At 31.7% G+C, this 15,343-nt stretch overlaps 6 protein-coding genes across 6 annotated transcripts; 2 read left to right on the top strand and 4 right to left on the bottom strand.

Annotated features, from left to right (window-relative positions):
* Positions 1-1,524: 1,524 nt before the first annotated feature.
* Positions 1,525-5,739, top strand: LOC139091007 (P protein-like). Its single transcript, XM_070640926.1, has 10 exons — positions 1,525-2,026; positions 2,381-2,429; positions 2,491-2,626; positions 2,682-3,146; positions 3,219-3,373; positions 3,430-3,654; positions 4,046-4,072; positions 4,133-4,958; positions 5,021-5,114; positions 5,257-5,739. Exons 1-10 carry the CDS (start codon positions 1,587-1,589, stop codon positions 5,339-5,341), a joined length of 2,502 nt encoding a protein of 833 aa, XP_070497027.1. The 5' UTR covers positions 1,525-1,586; the 3' UTR covers positions 5,342-5,739.
* Positions 5,707-8,449, top strand: LOC139091000 (beta-hexosaminidase subunit beta-like). Its single transcript, XM_070640920.1, has 6 exons — positions 5,707-5,837; positions 6,374-6,667; positions 6,849-6,964; positions 7,051-7,782; positions 7,883-8,043; positions 8,102-8,449. The coding sequence occupies exons 1-6, from the start codon at positions 5,747-5,749 to the stop codon at positions 8,298-8,300; spliced, it is 1,593 nt and encodes a 530-aa protein (XP_070497021.1). The 5' UTR covers positions 5,707-5,746; the 3' UTR covers positions 8,301-8,449.
* LOC139091002 (acetylcholine receptor subunit gamma-like) lies at positions 8,286-10,218 on the bottom strand. Its single transcript, XM_070640922.1, has 3 exons — positions 10,121-10,218; positions 9,908-10,047; positions 8,286-9,352 (listed from the first exon to the last, which is right to left on the bottom strand). The coding sequence occupies exons 1-3, from the start codon at positions 10,170-10,172 to the stop codon at positions 8,363-8,365; spliced, it is 1,182 nt and encodes a 393-aa protein (XP_070497023.1). The 5' UTR covers positions 10,173-10,218; the 3' UTR covers positions 8,286-8,362.
* A 121-nt stretch (positions 10,219-10,339) lies between these two features.
* On the bottom strand, positions 10,340-11,778 carry LOC139091005 (neuronal acetylcholine receptor subunit beta-3-like). The gene is made up of 4 exons (XM_070640924.1): positions 11,719-11,778; positions 11,487-11,638; positions 11,272-11,426; positions 10,340-11,209 (listed from the first exon to the last, which is right to left on the bottom strand). Exons 1-4 carry the CDS (start codon positions 11,768-11,770, stop codon positions 10,486-10,488), a joined length of 1,083 nt encoding a protein of 360 aa, XP_070497025.1. The 5' UTR covers positions 11,771-11,778; the 3' UTR covers positions 10,340-10,485.
* Positions 11,779-12,065: 287 nt separating this feature from the next.
* Positions 12,066-13,737, bottom strand: LOC139091001 (neuronal acetylcholine receptor subunit alpha-4-like). The gene is made up of 3 exons (XM_070640921.1): positions 13,653-13,737; positions 12,675-13,491; positions 12,066-12,616 (listed from the first exon to the last, which is right to left on the bottom strand). Exons 1-3 carry the CDS (start codon positions 13,705-13,707, stop codon positions 12,202-12,204), a joined length of 1,287 nt encoding a protein of 428 aa, XP_070497022.1. The 5' UTR covers positions 13,708-13,737; the 3' UTR covers positions 12,066-12,201.
* An 80-nt stretch (positions 13,738-13,817) lies between these two features.
* Positions 13,818-15,262, bottom strand: LOC139091006 (zinc finger protein 112-like). Its single transcript, XM_070640925.1, has 2 exons — positions 15,109-15,262; positions 13,818-15,052 (listed from the first exon to the last, which is right to left on the bottom strand). The coding sequence occupies exon 2, from the start codon at positions 15,008-15,010 to the stop codon at positions 13,976-13,978; it is 1,035 nt and encodes a 344-aa protein (XP_070497026.1). The 5' UTR covers positions 15,011-15,052; positions 15,109-15,262; the 3' UTR covers positions 13,818-13,975.
* Positions 15,263-15,343: the final 81 nt, after the last annotated feature.

The following is a 15,343-nucleotide window of genomic DNA, read 5'->3' as shown; positions in this document are numbered from 1 at the left end:
TTGGAAGATGCGTTATAAATTGAAATTAAAGGAACAAGAAATCACATACACTGTAGATAGATGAGAAATATAAACATTAATGAAATTCGCCTAGTTGTAGCTAGTTATAGTTCTATTGATCCATATAATTTCTATTGATTTTGATTAAAATGCCAAAATTCAAAATTCACCCCACAAATCAATCATCCCCTTGTAATCCTTTCCCTATTGTTAATTAAATTAATATAAATTTAAAAATATTTTAAAATTAAAAATCAAAAAATTACGAGATATGTAAATTGCGATTATTTAGCTCATTATAATGCCTAGTAAAAGAAAATAAAGGCAAAGAAATTTTAATAAACAAAATAAAATTATTAAGCATTAAAGCAATGGGTTAATTGCTGCGGAGAAAAATTATTAAATTAAAATCGTTCATAAATCAAGATAAATCATCAATTTCTATAATTATAAGCGAGATTTTTAGATTATATGAGAATCAATCAATAAATAAATCTTTAAATCATAAACAAATTGTTTAAATCATCATTTAAACTTCTTTTTCAGGAATAAACAATTTTTACAGATTTTAACGATTTTGGAGATTTTTGAATTAGATAATGGTAAGTTAATGTGTCTCTAATAAGTTCAATTGTGATTTAACCGGCTTTTAAAATTCAATTTTTGTATCCAAGACACATTACGGAAGATTCTTTGAAATTTTAAAATTTCATTTATCGAATACACATTTAAACGGTTTCTAGATTTAAAAAACGTCGTTTATCGAAGACAGATCTAGAGATTTGTTTCAAATCAAGACACAATTTACTGGATTTTCACAATTTTAATTCAAATAATTCATCAGAGACACATTCGAATGGATTTTTTGACATTCAAATTTAATCCGTTAAAATTACTTTTACAGCAGGAAATTTGAAAATCTCCAATTTCAGCTTCTTTTTGAGCCTTTTGTAAGTTTTAACATCAGATTTATTCCATTTTCCAGCAACTCTTTATTGTTTTAAAACTCCAGACAGCTTCAGACTCTTCAATCTATAACTCTATATTAAGAAGCTTCCCATATAACAAACCTGAATTAACAGCTTCCATCACATTACTATATTAGTATGTTGCTCTATAATGAAGCAAAAAAATCTCGATTAATGAACTATCTATCATGTAAATCAAGCCTCAATATACACGTGGATTCACACTTATTACAATAGATTGTAATGCAAAAGCTCCCAATAAAACTTACAGCGATGAAAAGAAAAGTTTCAAGGCAAAGTGCTCAGTTAGATTCTTTAATTTGCAGCATTCAACAGCAGATACGTATTGTGAAATTGAAATTCTTCTGTAGCTCTATTTTTGACTTTAATTAATTTCACTCGACCATAGTACGACGATATCATCAATGTGTTAATTGATAATGATATTTTTTACAAAAATAATGCTTTTGCATTGACTTTTGTGATAATTAAATCACGAGATTTATCCAAAAAATATTATTTCAGTGGTTAATATTAAGTCAGTTGCTGTAAGTCATCTGAACCTGCCACATCTCTTAAAGTCACTAGTGAATTAATTTTATAAAATATCCATCAAAAATGAAGGAAAAGGACGACAGTGTTGAGAAGATGAAGCTGACGGATCGCAAGAAGAAGCCGCGATTCCTTAAAAAGAAAACAGCAGCTCATCGTCCATCAATTCAGTCAAATTATTCCGTCGTGTCGCTTAGTGACGTAACCGAGGAAAGTCTTGAAGTATGGCGTGGATTGCCTGAAGAGATTCGTGCGGATCCCAGTCTGGCATCATTTAGAAAGAAGCACGAAAAAATTCTTGATACAAAGCAACGTCATGATTCCAGTGACTATGATCCGTTACCAGCTGAGGACAATTATTTTAGTGATGAAGACAAAAAACCTGGCTTGAAGAAAATTAATGAATTGACTATCATAAAGATATCTAACACAGATGATGGTGATGATGATGCAATTGAAGGACCAAATCATACAACTATTGAAAATGCAATGACAGCGGAAGAAGCGTAAGTACTTGATTTATTCTGTGTGTTTAACGGAAAAGATTCAAATTTTTGTTCAAAGTGTCATGTGTCTTGGATAATAGCGTATAAATTCAAAAAAAAATCGGAAAATTCCTAAAAGCCACAATTTTTCAATGGAAAATATCATTATATTCAAAATTTCATCACATTGTGTCATTTAACAAAAATATCTACAGTAATTCATAAAAATTCCATAATTTGTGTAACGTATTTTAATCATTCAAAAAATGAGCTATCAAATTTCAAAATGAAAAAGTTCGTTAAATTGCATGTAAAATTATTTATTGTAAACAAATACTAACAGATAGTATTTCAATTTATTTAATTAAATCGTAGCAAAAAGGCAGATGATGATATGCGCCGCCAAATTACTGGACATCGAGAAGTAAATATTAATGAATAATATCAATTTAAGCAAGCTAATTAATTAAATTCTCTTAATTTAGCAAAACAAATATGTCAAAATCATAAAAATGACAATTTTACTCATCTGTTGGGTCTTATTCACATTATTCTTAATGTTGAAGGATGAAAAGGTGCTGCATTTTAGACAGTTAGCTATATCAGAGAATGAAACGAGAAGTATGAATGATATTTTTTCATAAAATAACTAATTAACATATTTTTCAACATCCAGCTTACGTATTGTCGGAACAGCCGCTGAATCCACGAATCAAACTAATCTTCAAAGGAGCTTTCTTAACAGATCATTACGATTCAAGTGCTAATAATCACATGTCTTTCTACCTTACTATCCACGACCAAAACGGAGATGAGAGAAATATATCAAAATTGTATCAATTTGCAACAGTGGATCTTGAGGAGATAGACAGTGCGAATCAAATCAAGAGATCGAAGATAATACATCTTAATGAATCTGATTATGATAGTTTATATAACAGCAATTCAACGATGAAAGTTAACATGATGACAAGCTTGCACGAAAGTTTTTCAATTAATCTTGCTTATGATCCCTCACCACTCAACAAATCAGTTGGCATTGCCCTTGCTGCTATCGTATTAATTGGATTATATATACTAATTATTTGGGAATTGGTTCACAGAACATTTGCGGCAATGATTGCCTCAACGTTGGCAATTGGTAATTAATGAAATGTTAATTTTGTTCATCAAAAACTCTCATCGATGACGATTTTGTTTTTCACACATTTAGGTATACTTGCTGCCATGAATGAACGACCGACGATGTCTGTTATTATGTCATGGATCGATACAGAAACTCTGCTTCTACTTTTTGGAATGATGATAATTGTTGCGGTTTTAGCAGAAACTGGTGCTTTCGATTATCTTGCTGTTTATGCCTTTAAGGTACGCGGATACTAATTTTCTTCTATCATCCATAGCTTATTATTATTTTCCTTTAGATTACTAATGGAAAAGTATGGCCTTTGATTATTTGTCTGTGTCTGTTTACGGCTGTTGTATCTTCGTTTTTGGACAATGTAACAACGATTCTGTTGATGACTCCTGTGACTATTAGACTGTGTGAAGTTATGGAATTAAATCCAGTGCCTGTGTTGATGTTGACTGTTATTTATTCAAATATTGGAGGAACCGCAACTCCTGTTGGAGATCCACCAAATTTAATCGTAAGTAACGCTTTTTTGACATTTGAAATGTAAATCCGTACAAATGTTTTTCAAAACCATACAAATTATTTGAAATTCGCTTACCTAATTTAAATTTTAACGGAAATTAATCAATTTTTCATTTCTTCCACAGAGTAAGTTTGCAGCACAAATTATCTTTATTGAGTTCGATTAATTATACAAAATCTTACGATAATTAATAATTTTTTGTTTATTTACAGTGTGAGTAAATCTACATATTACTAAAAATCATTCAACTCTTTAATAAGATTAATTTTGTTTATAATTTCAGTGTCTGTATTTCCAAATGTCTTGGATGAGTATTAATTAAATTTAAAATTGATTTCCTTAAAAAAATTAGAATCGGAACTAACATTTTCATTTATTATAGATCTCAAACAGTTACATCTCAAAGAGCGTAAGTATTCACTTAATATATTCATAATAAAATAATCATAAAGTCACAATCATCACATAGGGCATCAATTTCACAAACTTCACCCTTCACATGACATTCGGAGTGCTTTTGGTCATGGTTCAAACTTACTTCCAAATTCGTTTTATGTTCAAAAAAGTTAGCGATTTACGATTTTCGGAGCCAAAAGATGTTATAGAAGTACGTCATGAAATCACAGTTTGGCAACGTGCTGCAGCAACTCTATCGCCATTCTCAAAGGACGAGGATTTGGTGAGGAAAACATTGGTGAAAAAAGTTGAAAGGCTACAAAGAGAACTAAAGAAGAAATTGACATCTGGAGCAGTTCCAACTGAGAGCTATCAAGCGACACTTGAGGAATTGCAGCAAAAATATCCAATCAAGAACAAAAATCTTCTGATCAAGTCCGGAATTGCATTAGTCTTTGTCATCACATTCTTCTTCCTTCATTCAGCACCGGACATTCAAAAATTGTCACTAGGATGGACAGCTTTACTTGGTGCTACTCTCTTACTCATTCTTTATGACCGAGAGGATGTTGAAGCTATTTTGGCACATGTTGAATGGGCAACATTGTTGTTCTTTGCAGCTCTATTCGTTCTTATGGAAGCTTTATCGGAACTTGGACTAATTGACTTTATTGGAAAGCAAGCGATAACATTAATTCAAATGACTGGCGAAAATTCACGACTAGCTGTTGCAATTTTGATTATTTTGTGGATTTCTGCCATTGCATCAGCATTTGTGGATAACATTCCATTCACAACTATGATGATTAAGATTGTTATTTCATTATCACAAAATGAATCGCTTAATTTACCACTGCAGCCTCTTGTTTGGGCTTTAGCATTGGGAGCATGTCTTGGAGGTACGTTTAAGTTAATTATAGATTTATTTTGCAATAATTATTATGTCTAAATTTTCATTCAGGAAACGGAACATTGATTGGAGCTTCCGCGAATGTCGTTTGTGCTGGTGTAGCTGAGCAGCATGGATATAAATTCACATTTGTTGAGTTCTTTAAGTAAGTTAACTTCAAAATTTAACGTAATTTTGGTTTTTGAATTCTAAAGACACATTATTTTGTGTCTTGGCTAAAATTCAAATACTAAAAGTCAGTTATTTTTTAAATTCAAAACTAAATTAATTTTAAATTATTTTCACAGGATTGGCTTCCCAGTTATGATTGGTAACATCATCACAGCCACGTTCTATCTGATGGTTTGCCACATACTATTCACATGGCATTAAATAATTTTACTATAACGATAATAGTAAACTATTTCTGACCAATTTAATGTAGAACATATACATAGTTTAGTGTCATTAAGTGCATAAAATTACAAAATTTCAATTTTTTTGTGTGTTTTTTCCGTAGATTTGTAATAAATAATGATTATTTAGTGTCAGTATTAAATAATAATAGAATTATCAATGTGTTCATCATGAATATAAATTGTTTGCTGTTCCCAGTGTCAATTTTTTTTTTGTAAGCGATAAAAGTTTTTACGTTAAAAAAATATACGCTCTGTGAGTAGGGTCAGAATTGGAGAGCATTCAATTAAATTAGTCTCTTCATAGCCGCTGATAGAATCAGATGTTATTTGAACAATAAAATATATATATTTTTATTCAAACAATACCGAAACTGCTGATATGCATAAATTCATTTTAGTTTTTTCCGCATTATTAACATTAAGTTCCTCATATATTGTCGATTATGGACCTGTTGTGAAAGCATCAAAAGGTAATTTAATTTAGTTCATGATAGGGAAATGTGAGAAAATTATGCTAATTTCATGAAAATGTGAGCGACGAGTTTGAGGTTCAATGAGTATGAGTCACTGAAGTGCATTCAAAGTTCAAATGCTGCAGATAAATTAATTTTTGGACATTTTCAATTTTAACGTATTTTGAAAATTCAAAATTATGAAAACCGTACAATTTTATAAAAACAGTTGTGAGGTTTTGAAGTAAAAAGCAAGAAAAATCATCAATCAAAAATTAATTAATAAACAAGTAATTCGATACTTAACTTGGTCAATTTACAGTATAATATCTCAATTCATCAATTATTTAAATAGTTCAGTGCTTGTACAGACAAATTTAATAGCTTGTCAGTAAAATGACAAAATGTTCACAAACTCATTAATTTTATTACAATTGTGCTTCCAATTTGATTATCAATGTAAGAGGGTTATTAACATTTTATTTCAATATATTATAAATTCCATAAAAGATAAGGAATTATCAACAAAACAAATTTTATTGTTATTATTTTAGGAGGCATTTGGCCGCATCCAAAAAATATAGTTTCGACTACATATTTTAGAACTTTAAGACCATCGACATTTGAATTTGAGACTATTGGATATAAATGTGATATATTGCAAGCAGCTATTGATAGATATAAGCAAATAATTATAGTACATTTGAGAAGACTGAGATATAAAGCTGATTCCAGTTACAACAATAAATGGCGAAATATATCAGAATTCAACGGCAACATCGATGGACTGCAAGTGGATTTAAAGAAGTCATGCGAGAAATATCCACATTTAGATATGGATGAATCATGTAAGACACGATAATCTTCAATATTGCTTTTATTTCTATAAGCTTGTAATTTTAAAAATCCCTAACTTCCTCAAGTTTTAAACTAAAAAGATCAAATTTACCAAAGTACTTATTATCCAATTATTGGATGTACATGATGTGAAAATATAATATTAAATGTACACATTTTCTCCACTTATAGACGATTTAAACATTTCCGAAAATCAAGCAATGTTGTCAGCTGAATCAATTTGGGGAATTCTTCGAGGACTTGAATCATTTTCTCAATTGCTTTACTTATCACCCGACGGACGTACTGTAAGAAAAGTTTCCATTCACTTCCATAATTTAATAAAAAAATATCATTCAATTTTCTGTTTCTCTCTCATTTCATTCCATTAAAGCTGCTTGTCAACCAGACAACAATTTTCGATGAGCCAAGATTTAAGCATCGCGGACTTTTGGTTGATACAAGTCGTCATTTTATATCGATGAGTACACTTGAGAGAATATTGGATGGAATGGCTTATAACAAATTGAATGTTTTTCATTGGCATATTGTCGATGATCATAGCTTTCCATATCAAAGTATAAAGTATCCGGAAATGACAAGAGGAGCTTACCATTCATCAATGATTTATTCTCAAAAGGATGTTGCTGATATCATTGAATATGCAAGATTAAGAGGAATTCGTGTAATGTCGGAATTCGACACACCTGGACACACAGCATCTTGGGGTGCTTCTCATCCTGAATTGTTGACAAAATGCTATGGACCCTATACCGGAAAACTTGGTCCAATAAATCCAATATTAGATGAGAATTATGACTTCATTTACAGCTTATTTGATGAAATCGTGGATGTTTTTCCTGATAAATATATTCATTTAGGAGGAGATGAAGTCGGTTTCGAGTGCTGGCAAACAAATCAAGGAATATTAAACTATATGAAGGAATACAACATTACATCGTTTGTTCAATTAGAGGAATTCTACATCCAAAAACTTATAGACAAAGTAGCAACACTTAATGCAATTCCCATCGTTTGGCAAGAAGTTTTTACTAATGGCGTTCGACTTCCGAAAGGCACTATTGTTCATGTTTGGACAGGAGACAGAAGGAAATTGCTCTTAAAGGTACGAACATTTTTTAACGTATTTTTAAAATTTAAACAATATTTCAAATTTTAAATGATAAATTTGAATATTTTATAACCGTTAAAAATTTCATTCAAAGATCACAGAACAAAAATTACCGGCTTTACTATCATCATGTTGGTACTTGGATCATTTATCAACTGGAGGAGATTGGGTCAAATTTTACAATTGTGAACCACTTGATTTTACAGTAAAAGAAGATTTAAGAAAGTATGTGCTTGGTGGAGAAGCTTGTATGTGGTAAGTAAAAGCCTTTTCATATTGATTAAATAAACGCTAAGACACGTATATCCCACAGGTCAGAAGTTGTTGATGACTCAAACATTGTACAACGAATATTCCCAAGAGCAAGTGCAACAGCTGAAAAACTTTGGTCACCAATGAACGTTGTGGACATTGAGGATGCCAAATCAAGAATGGAAGAACATTACTGCCGTATGAGAATGAGAAATATTAATGCACAACCAGCAAGTGGTCCAGGGTTGTGTTTAGCTTAAGTAAGTGAACTTTCCTTTATTCAGCAGTTTTCGAGTACATAAGTCAGTAAGAAATGTGAGATTTAGACAATTTTATAAAACATATAAATGATGCACAAAAGAAGAAATAAAATTCGATCAATAATTCGATTGAAAGATTTCATCACGTCCCTTTTCTTGCTTGCTTCCTCAGTTGCCAAATTTTCATCGCTTTTTGCATTTTCTCTTAAATCCGTCGGAGATAGAATTACATATTTGACGATTGAATTACTGTCGGTAATATTTACAATCTTTTGTGTCCACAAAGGAGGCACTGAGCATCGAATTGAAACAGCTTTTACAATTATTGACTCAATTAGAATTATGGTTGAGAGAATCAACATAAATGTCATGGATTTAAGAATCTTTGGTACACTTTTTGATGCTCCATTTGATGGAAATTGCCACCAGACTCTATCCATCAAGCTAAAATGTAAGTAAATATTGAAACCGCACAAAATTAAACGCCAAAAGCTTTCAGGCTTTATCCATAAAATAGCAAGTGTAAAGGCAATAAGGCAATAAATTGGTATTATGACATGCTTGTAAATCATCCCTGTGTAGCGCTCAATGGTGATGAAAAAATGTACAGCATATTTATTCTTTGTATCTATGAGTCCAGTCATTGAAGTAAGCTTCCATTCATTGTTCGTATTCATCACGACCTGCCCACCAATTTCATTCGAATCAAATGTGACATTTTCGTACAAGTAAAAGGTTTTGAAGGATGCACGACAAACATGCTTATCAAATGGCCATTTCTCGTAGTCTGCAATACAATCCAATTCCTGTGTGCACGGTATCCAACATCCTATTTGTCCACTTGACTTGACCAAACATTCTGTTGGATGACAATCACCCAATCCATAATGATGAAATGAATTATTGATAAAAAGTCGCGGAATCCAGATGCTATCAGAGCTAATGTGAAACATTTTAATGCCTGCATAGTCGTTTTCCTCCCATCTCAATCGTAAATCGTCCCATCGATGGAGAATTCTAGCCTCCACAGATATTCTTGATGTTGATTCCTCCTAAATTGTTGGATGGAATTTAAAGGTTTGAATTTGTTTAAGGCAATTTTAGACCTATCCCTAACAGGCAGAGAGTATGCTTTTATAGTATAGTAATACTACTACGATACCTAAATTTGCATGTTAGGGTAAACGACACTATGCTTGCATAGAGCTTGCTTAGTGTTTCGGAACCCACTATAAACGGTAGGTCTAAAGAATGTGGTATAACAGATTTAAATCGCAGTGCCTCTAGCTCATAGAGCAGGGCACTTCAAGCATTTATCCTCTAGCTCTTATCATTCACTTGTTACGTACGCACTTTAGGTAGGAGGGAATGTCGACGACTATGTAACAGGATTAAGTAAACGACACTGGAAATGAATCTCATGTAGACTCTAAACCCTGCCTTTGACAGAAATGTCTTCTAGGGAATGATTCGGAAGTCCCTATAAATTGTGCATCTTGTTCAAATTTCATTTGAGGAACTGACAAACCCTCACTCTTTAAACTGTTAATTGTTATCCTTATGTCGCATATTAATGGATCTTAAATATGGACATCTATAATACTCACATATGTAAATCCTCTAACTCCATAATTAAGCTCAACAGATAAATCTAATTGTCTTGGTCTGTCTTCCACATCATAATGACACAGCAGATCATTCTTTAATTTAACTTCAATATTTTTAGAATCCGAGTTACAGAACGCAGCTGTGTAAAAAGTTCAGAACGTAAGAAAAAGTTAATCATATTAAATATTCATCCACAAAAATAAGAAATTTACCACAACATGCGAAAAATGATATGAAGAGAAATAAATGTCTCAAAACTTTCATCTCTGCGTATTCACGATATAAAGTTTAGTGAAAGACTGAATAAATTATTAATGTAATACAGAGTTTAATAACATATTAGCTGTAACATGATACACAGTTCTAATGATAAAGATTATTTTTGAATAATGAATGTTTTTAGTATCAGTAGAAAGACTCGTAATCTATAATATTTGGCAGAACCAAATTTGTTCCGCTGTTTGGCATTAATGATGAGAACATGAATCCATAAGTTATGATCAACAGAATAACTAAAATTCTATCAATCAGGATGTTGAAATTCTTCTTCATTAATGTCTGATTTATTTCTGGATTATCAGAAGTTTGGATGTTCTCTCTCATTATAAATTGTCCAGGATAGCTTTTGATTGATTTGTCGATGACTGTAAAGACCAACTGGAGAACTTTCCTCATCTTCAGCAAAACATTTCATAAACAGACTTGCCAGCATTAAGCCTATTGTAATGTAATATGAATCACAATAGAACTTGAAGACATTTGGAATTGAGTCACTCTTTGATGGCAACATCCATTGTAGCTGTTCATTGTATATGTAGTGAGAAAATAGGTAAATAGCATAGAGTATCCAACGTTCAGTCATGTCTGCATCCAAAATTAGAGTAAAGATGTTCATCAAAATCATCAGCACTGCTGGAATAATCACTTGCAGCACAAACTCTTTACTATCACGTTTAATGATGAATGTAAGCATGACACATGAATATGGCTCAGGATTATTAGCCATGCCATTCGTTTGATTAATGATCATTCCACTTAGTGTATTTAATTCCCATGCACCTTGTTGGGCTGAACCATCAGAATCAACTTGTAATGCATGTCCAATGAAATTCAACTTCCTGACACTTTTTGTTCTCGACATGAATGAATATTTGCAGCTTGCATAATCGTATGGCCAATTTGAATAATCAGCCTCATTGCAATAGATTGAGAACTCACATGGCATGATACATTCGACGGTTCCATTGTATGAAACGTTGCAGTCTGTTATTGTGCAGGAATTTAGGTCTTCTTTGACATCTCTGTGGGATTAAAGGAATATTTTTTTGGAACTCGATTTTAAGTCCATAATTTGATGACTTACGATTCAAAAAGGGTAATGTCAGGAACCCAGAGTAGATCAAACGGCACATAAGTCTTGTCATAGTCATCATAGTCTTCAACGTTCCATGAGAATCGATTGTCAGTCCAAACTAGAGCAAGCCATGCTTGAATCGTCATTGTCCTTGTGGCGTCGTCCTAAGGAATTGGAAATGAATAGTACAAGCATCGGAAGTGATATTCAGCATAGAAACTTACAAACTCAAACTGCTTCAAAATAGTATTAAAGACCACATTAACAGGACCATTTTGATTCGGTGGCGACACAAACTTGTCATAATTACAAATCATCTTCTTCCTTATTTTCAAAAGGACATCCTTGCTATCTGTGTTTGAACAATCCAAAGATTCTGAAGCATAAAATGTACTAATTTAATTATATGTGCTATAAAATATTTAATTAATTTTTAAATGACCCAAAATAAATTACCACAAAGCCTGAATATCAGGATGAAACATATACTAATTAATATGAGCTTCATCGTGAAGAGACTAAAGAGAACTAATTAATGAAATTAAATCTGTTCACATGAATTGGCTGTTTTTAATGAAATATGATACAGTTGATAATTTTATTTGATTCTCTTTTATCTTATTAATAGACTGTAAAGCTGTTTATCATGAGATTCGGTTATAAATTGGATTAAAATATTGGTTTTGGTAATATTTAACGGTTTTTATTTGAAAATGGTTAATTTGTCAAAACCTTACAAATTCAGTTATAAAATTTCAACTGTTATAAGGTTTTCTAAAAATTTCAATGATAATTTTGATAATACTAAAACTTTACAAATGTCATAATTGTATGCTGTTGAACGGTTTTAGTAAAAGTTTTTATATAGTTTCTGAAAATTTAAATAAAATTCTTCGAACCCTACAAATGTTTTCATAGAAAATTGACATTCATAAGGTTTTAAGCAACTTGTTTCAAAATATCAATAGGATTATATCCATAAGATAAATATCCTTTTGGAAACAGTGAAAAGAACATGAGTGAAAACAAAATTAATGTCAATAATATGAATAATCGATCAACAAGCCTAACAAAGTTCTGCAAAACCAATTTGTCAGAACTTTGTTGTTTAACATGTTCAACTAATTCAGTCGCATTTTCGGGGAGTTTTAATGATGACTGTTCCACTAATAATTGTGATAATGGTAACGTGTTGATTTTCATAATCGTATTAGTCATCCAGACCGGGCATTTTTCAGAGCATGACAAAATTGTTTTTAGAATTATAGTCTGCATAAGTAATAGTGTGCCATAGATTTGAAGGTCATCAAAGAAAGTTAATACTTTCGGTACTTTATCTCCACACCAAGGAACCCTAAACAAAGCACAAATAGTAAATAAAGACACAAAATTAATAGAAATTCATTACGTACATCCAAAAGAGAAACTCCAAAAATAAGGAATTGGCAAAGACATTGGCACCACAAAAAACTATACGAAGTATAGATTCAGGACTTATGAAGAAGACTAACAAATTGCAGATCATCAAGATAATAGCTGATGATATTGTTGAGACTTGATGTAATCCATTGTGCCGTTCCAAAACGAATGTAAACGTGACCGATGGAAATGTTTCGTCCGTAAATGAATAATATCCTTTATTGTATCTTACGGATGAATCGACAAGGTTCCATTGATTATTATCCTTTAATCTTTTTGTGAATAAGACAACTTTATCTGGTATGTAATTCAATTCCTCGCCCACCTTCATCCATGATCCAAATGTGAATGTGCAATTTTGTACATCAAATGGCCAATTGGAGATTCCAACGTCTTTGCAGTGAGCCTTATGTTCACATGGCATTACGCACGAGATTTTAGATGAATTTGTGACGATACAGTCTATCACGTGGCAAGTTCCCATTGACGATGGGATGTGTGCATTATACAATGACAATTCCGGTGTCCATAAATAGTCTGATTTCATATGTATCGATCCAATTCCTCCGTAATCAACTGAATTCCAATTCAATCGTTTATCAGTCCATGATAATGTCATCCATGATGTTATCGTCATTACGTTGTCCTCATCATCATAATCAAAGTTCTTGACATTTAACCGTAGACTTATCCATGTGGCATTACTGCTTTCTCCTGGTCGTATGAAGTTGTCGTACTTGCAGAATAAATCATTTTTAAGTCGCTTTTCGTTGTTTGGTTCGTGATCGGTATTGCCGCATGTTAGGGACTCTGTAATATTAAGGTAATAAAAAATTAGATGTAATATCAATGCTTGAAGTCGACTCGAGTAGACTTCACTCGACTTCTGGACTCGACACTCATCTCTTGTCGAGTGAAGTCAACTCTAATCGAATTCGAGCTTCGGATTATATAATTTGTATGTAGTTCACCTGATTCCTTCAAAAAACAACACAAAACAGTCAAAAAAACCAGCAACAACTTCATAATTGAAACTTTAACTTCAGTTCTGAACGATTTTCAGTCGCAGACTGAAAGATTCATATGAGAATCAATAGAAATTGTAAAATACGCCCCACAGATATGTAGGGTAGGCATTATATTATATCTATTTTACTGATACTTTATTTTCTTTCAAATAAAAATAGTTTTTTTTTATAATTTTTTAAGAATTTTGATTTTCATAAACTTTTTCAAGCATTTTTTAATTAATTATTAATTAATATTATTATTATCAAATAATAGGATAAAATCATCAGTGTCTACTGAAGTTGCTAGGTTTGTAATAAGGGTGAGCAATTTTTGGTGGATGTTGAATCACAGCATTTCGTCCCTTTTCATGACACTGTTTATGTCGCTTTAATGCATCTCTTCTTGAAAACTCTTTATTGCATCCAGGAAATTCACAAATAAATTTCTTAAATCCATTGTGCACTTCATTCACATGCTTAATGAGTTCATGATTATTAGAGCTACTAAACCATGTATCACACTGATCACATTTAAAATCTTTACTCTGGTCATGCTGTGCGATTCTATGCCTTTGTAGTATTTGTTTTGTTGTAAATTGCTTACTACAAATATCGCATATCCAGATGTTCTGTTCCTGATTATCGGATTGTGTCCAGAAATTTTGCTGCATTGAAATTTCTTCAGCAACAAGCGAGAGACGTGATGAATGTGTATGGTCATTGGATGGCTTCTTTAAAATCTCATTTATAATAAAGTCAAATTGATCAGTTTCAGGAATTTCTGTTGGCTCAATTTTAATGCCCAAAGGTACACTTGAATGCTCTAAATTAAGGAATGGTGGGGTTTCGGTGAAATTCCTCCATATTCCAAGCGTTCTTGACGGCTCTGGATAGAAATCTGAACTAGTTGTACTTGATGAGTGTGGATCATGATTTAATAAATTTTCAATTTCAGGCTCTGACACTAATTCAATTGGCTCTTCCTTAATTTTACTTAACGATAAGTCTTCACATATATTGTTATCATTTTTTGAACTGTTTTTCGATTCTTTGGATGAATTATGCGACGAAGACGGTGATGATTCATGATAAGTTTGATGATGGACGCGTAAAAGCTTTGCGGACTTGAACATTTTAGAACAGAAATGACAATACGGCGTTATATGGACTTCTTGATGATCTTTTAAACTATTTTCAGTATGAAACTCTTGTAGACATATGTTGCACTTAAAATCCTTCCGATTCACATCTGACATGTAATGTGACTTTCGTGGATGTCTTACAGAATGGCTTTCTGAATGCTTTGATGACTTTTCCATCCTGGCTTCATTAATTTTTTTTAAGATCCAGTAAAATTTTTACTAAAATTAAAATTATTCATAAATAATTAATACTTTTGATTAATGATGCTTCTTACCTGACAAATTCGCTGAATATATCAATTTATTAAATTGAAAACGACTAAAAACTATAATTACGAGTTTAGGCTTTAAACAATAAATCCATTAAAATTTTTAAATCTAAATTTCCTCAATCGATTGTAAATTTGTCACGTCTTTGTCAATTTTCTTATATTACTTATATTAAAATTAACTTTAAAACATCATTTTATACTGAACACTTATGCTAAAATGCAATAATTAACAAATTTA

This window comes from Chironomus tepperi, unplaced genomic scaffold, assembly GCF_022539635.2.
Source record: "Chironomus tepperi strain 1889 unplaced genomic scaffold, CSIRO-AGI_Ctep_v1 contig_223, whole genome shotgun sequence".
Taxonomy (NCBI): domain Eukaryota; kingdom Metazoa; phylum Arthropoda; class Insecta; order Diptera; family Chironomidae; genus Chironomus; species Chironomus tepperi.
Note: the sequence above shows the minus strand (reverse complement) of the source record. Positions and strands in the feature narration are given on the sequence as shown.

Coding starts and splice junctions, on each gene's coding strand:
- LOC139091007 (XM_070640926.1), top strand. CDS start 1,587: ATGAAGGAAAAGGACGACAGTGTTGAGAAGATGAAGCTGACGGATCGC. Junction 2,430..2,490: donor AAATTACTGGACATCGAGAA/GTAAATATTAAT, acceptor CTCTTAATTTAG/CAAAACAAATATGTCAAAAT. Junction 3,147..3,218: donor TGCCTCAACGTTGGCAATTG/GTAATTAATGAA, acceptor TCACACATTTAG/GTATACTTGCTGCCATGAAT.
- LOC139091000 (XM_070640920.1), top strand. CDS start 5,747: ATGCATAAATTCATTTTAGTTTTTTCCGCATTATTAACATTAAGTTCC. Junction 6,965..7,050: donor TATCACCCGACGGACGTACT/GTAAGAAAAGTT, acceptor ATTCCATTAAAG/CTGCTTGTCAACCAGACAAC. Junction 7,783..7,882: donor GAAGGAAATTGCTCTTAAAG/GTACGAACATTT, acceptor TTTCATTCAAAG/ATCACAGAACAAAAATTACC.
- LOC139091002 (XM_070640922.1), bottom strand. CDS start 10,172: ATGAAAGTTTTGAGACATTTATTTCTCTTCATATCATTTTTCGCATGT. Junction 10,048..10,120: donor ATCATTTTTCGCATGTTGTG/GTAAATTTCTTA, acceptor CTTTTTACACAG/CTGCGTTCTGTAACTCGGAT. Junction 9,353..9,907: donor GAGTTAGAGGATTTACATAT/GTGAGTATTATA, acceptor CCAACAATTTAG/GAGGAATCAACATCAAGAAT.
- LOC139091005 (XM_070640924.1), bottom strand. CDS start 11,770: ATGAAGCTCATATTAATTAGTATATGTTTCATCCTGATATTCAGGCTT. Junction 11,639..11,718: donor CCTGATATTCAGGCTTTGTG/GTAATTTATTTT, acceptor TTTATGCTTCAG/AATCTTTGGATTGTTCAAAC. Junction 11,210..11,271: donor GACATTACCCTTTTTGAATC/GTAAGTCATCAA, acceptor TTAATCCCACAG/AGATGTCAAAGAAGACCTAA.
- LOC139091001 (XM_070640921.1), bottom strand. CDS start 13,707: ATGAAGTTGTTGCTGGTTTTTTTGACTGTTTTGTGTTGTTTTTTGAAG. Junction 13,492..13,652: donor TTGTTTTTTGAAGGAATCAG/GTGAACTACATA, acceptor TTAATATTACAG/AGTCCCTAACATGCGGCAAT. Junction 12,617..12,674: donor TTGGAGTTTCTCTTTTGGAT/GTACGTAATGAA, acceptor TGCTTTGTTTAG/GGTTCCTTGGTGTGGAGATA.
- LOC139091006 (XM_070640925.1), bottom strand. CDS start 15,010: ATGGAAAAGTCATCAAAGCATTCAGAAAGCCATTCTGTAAGACATCCA.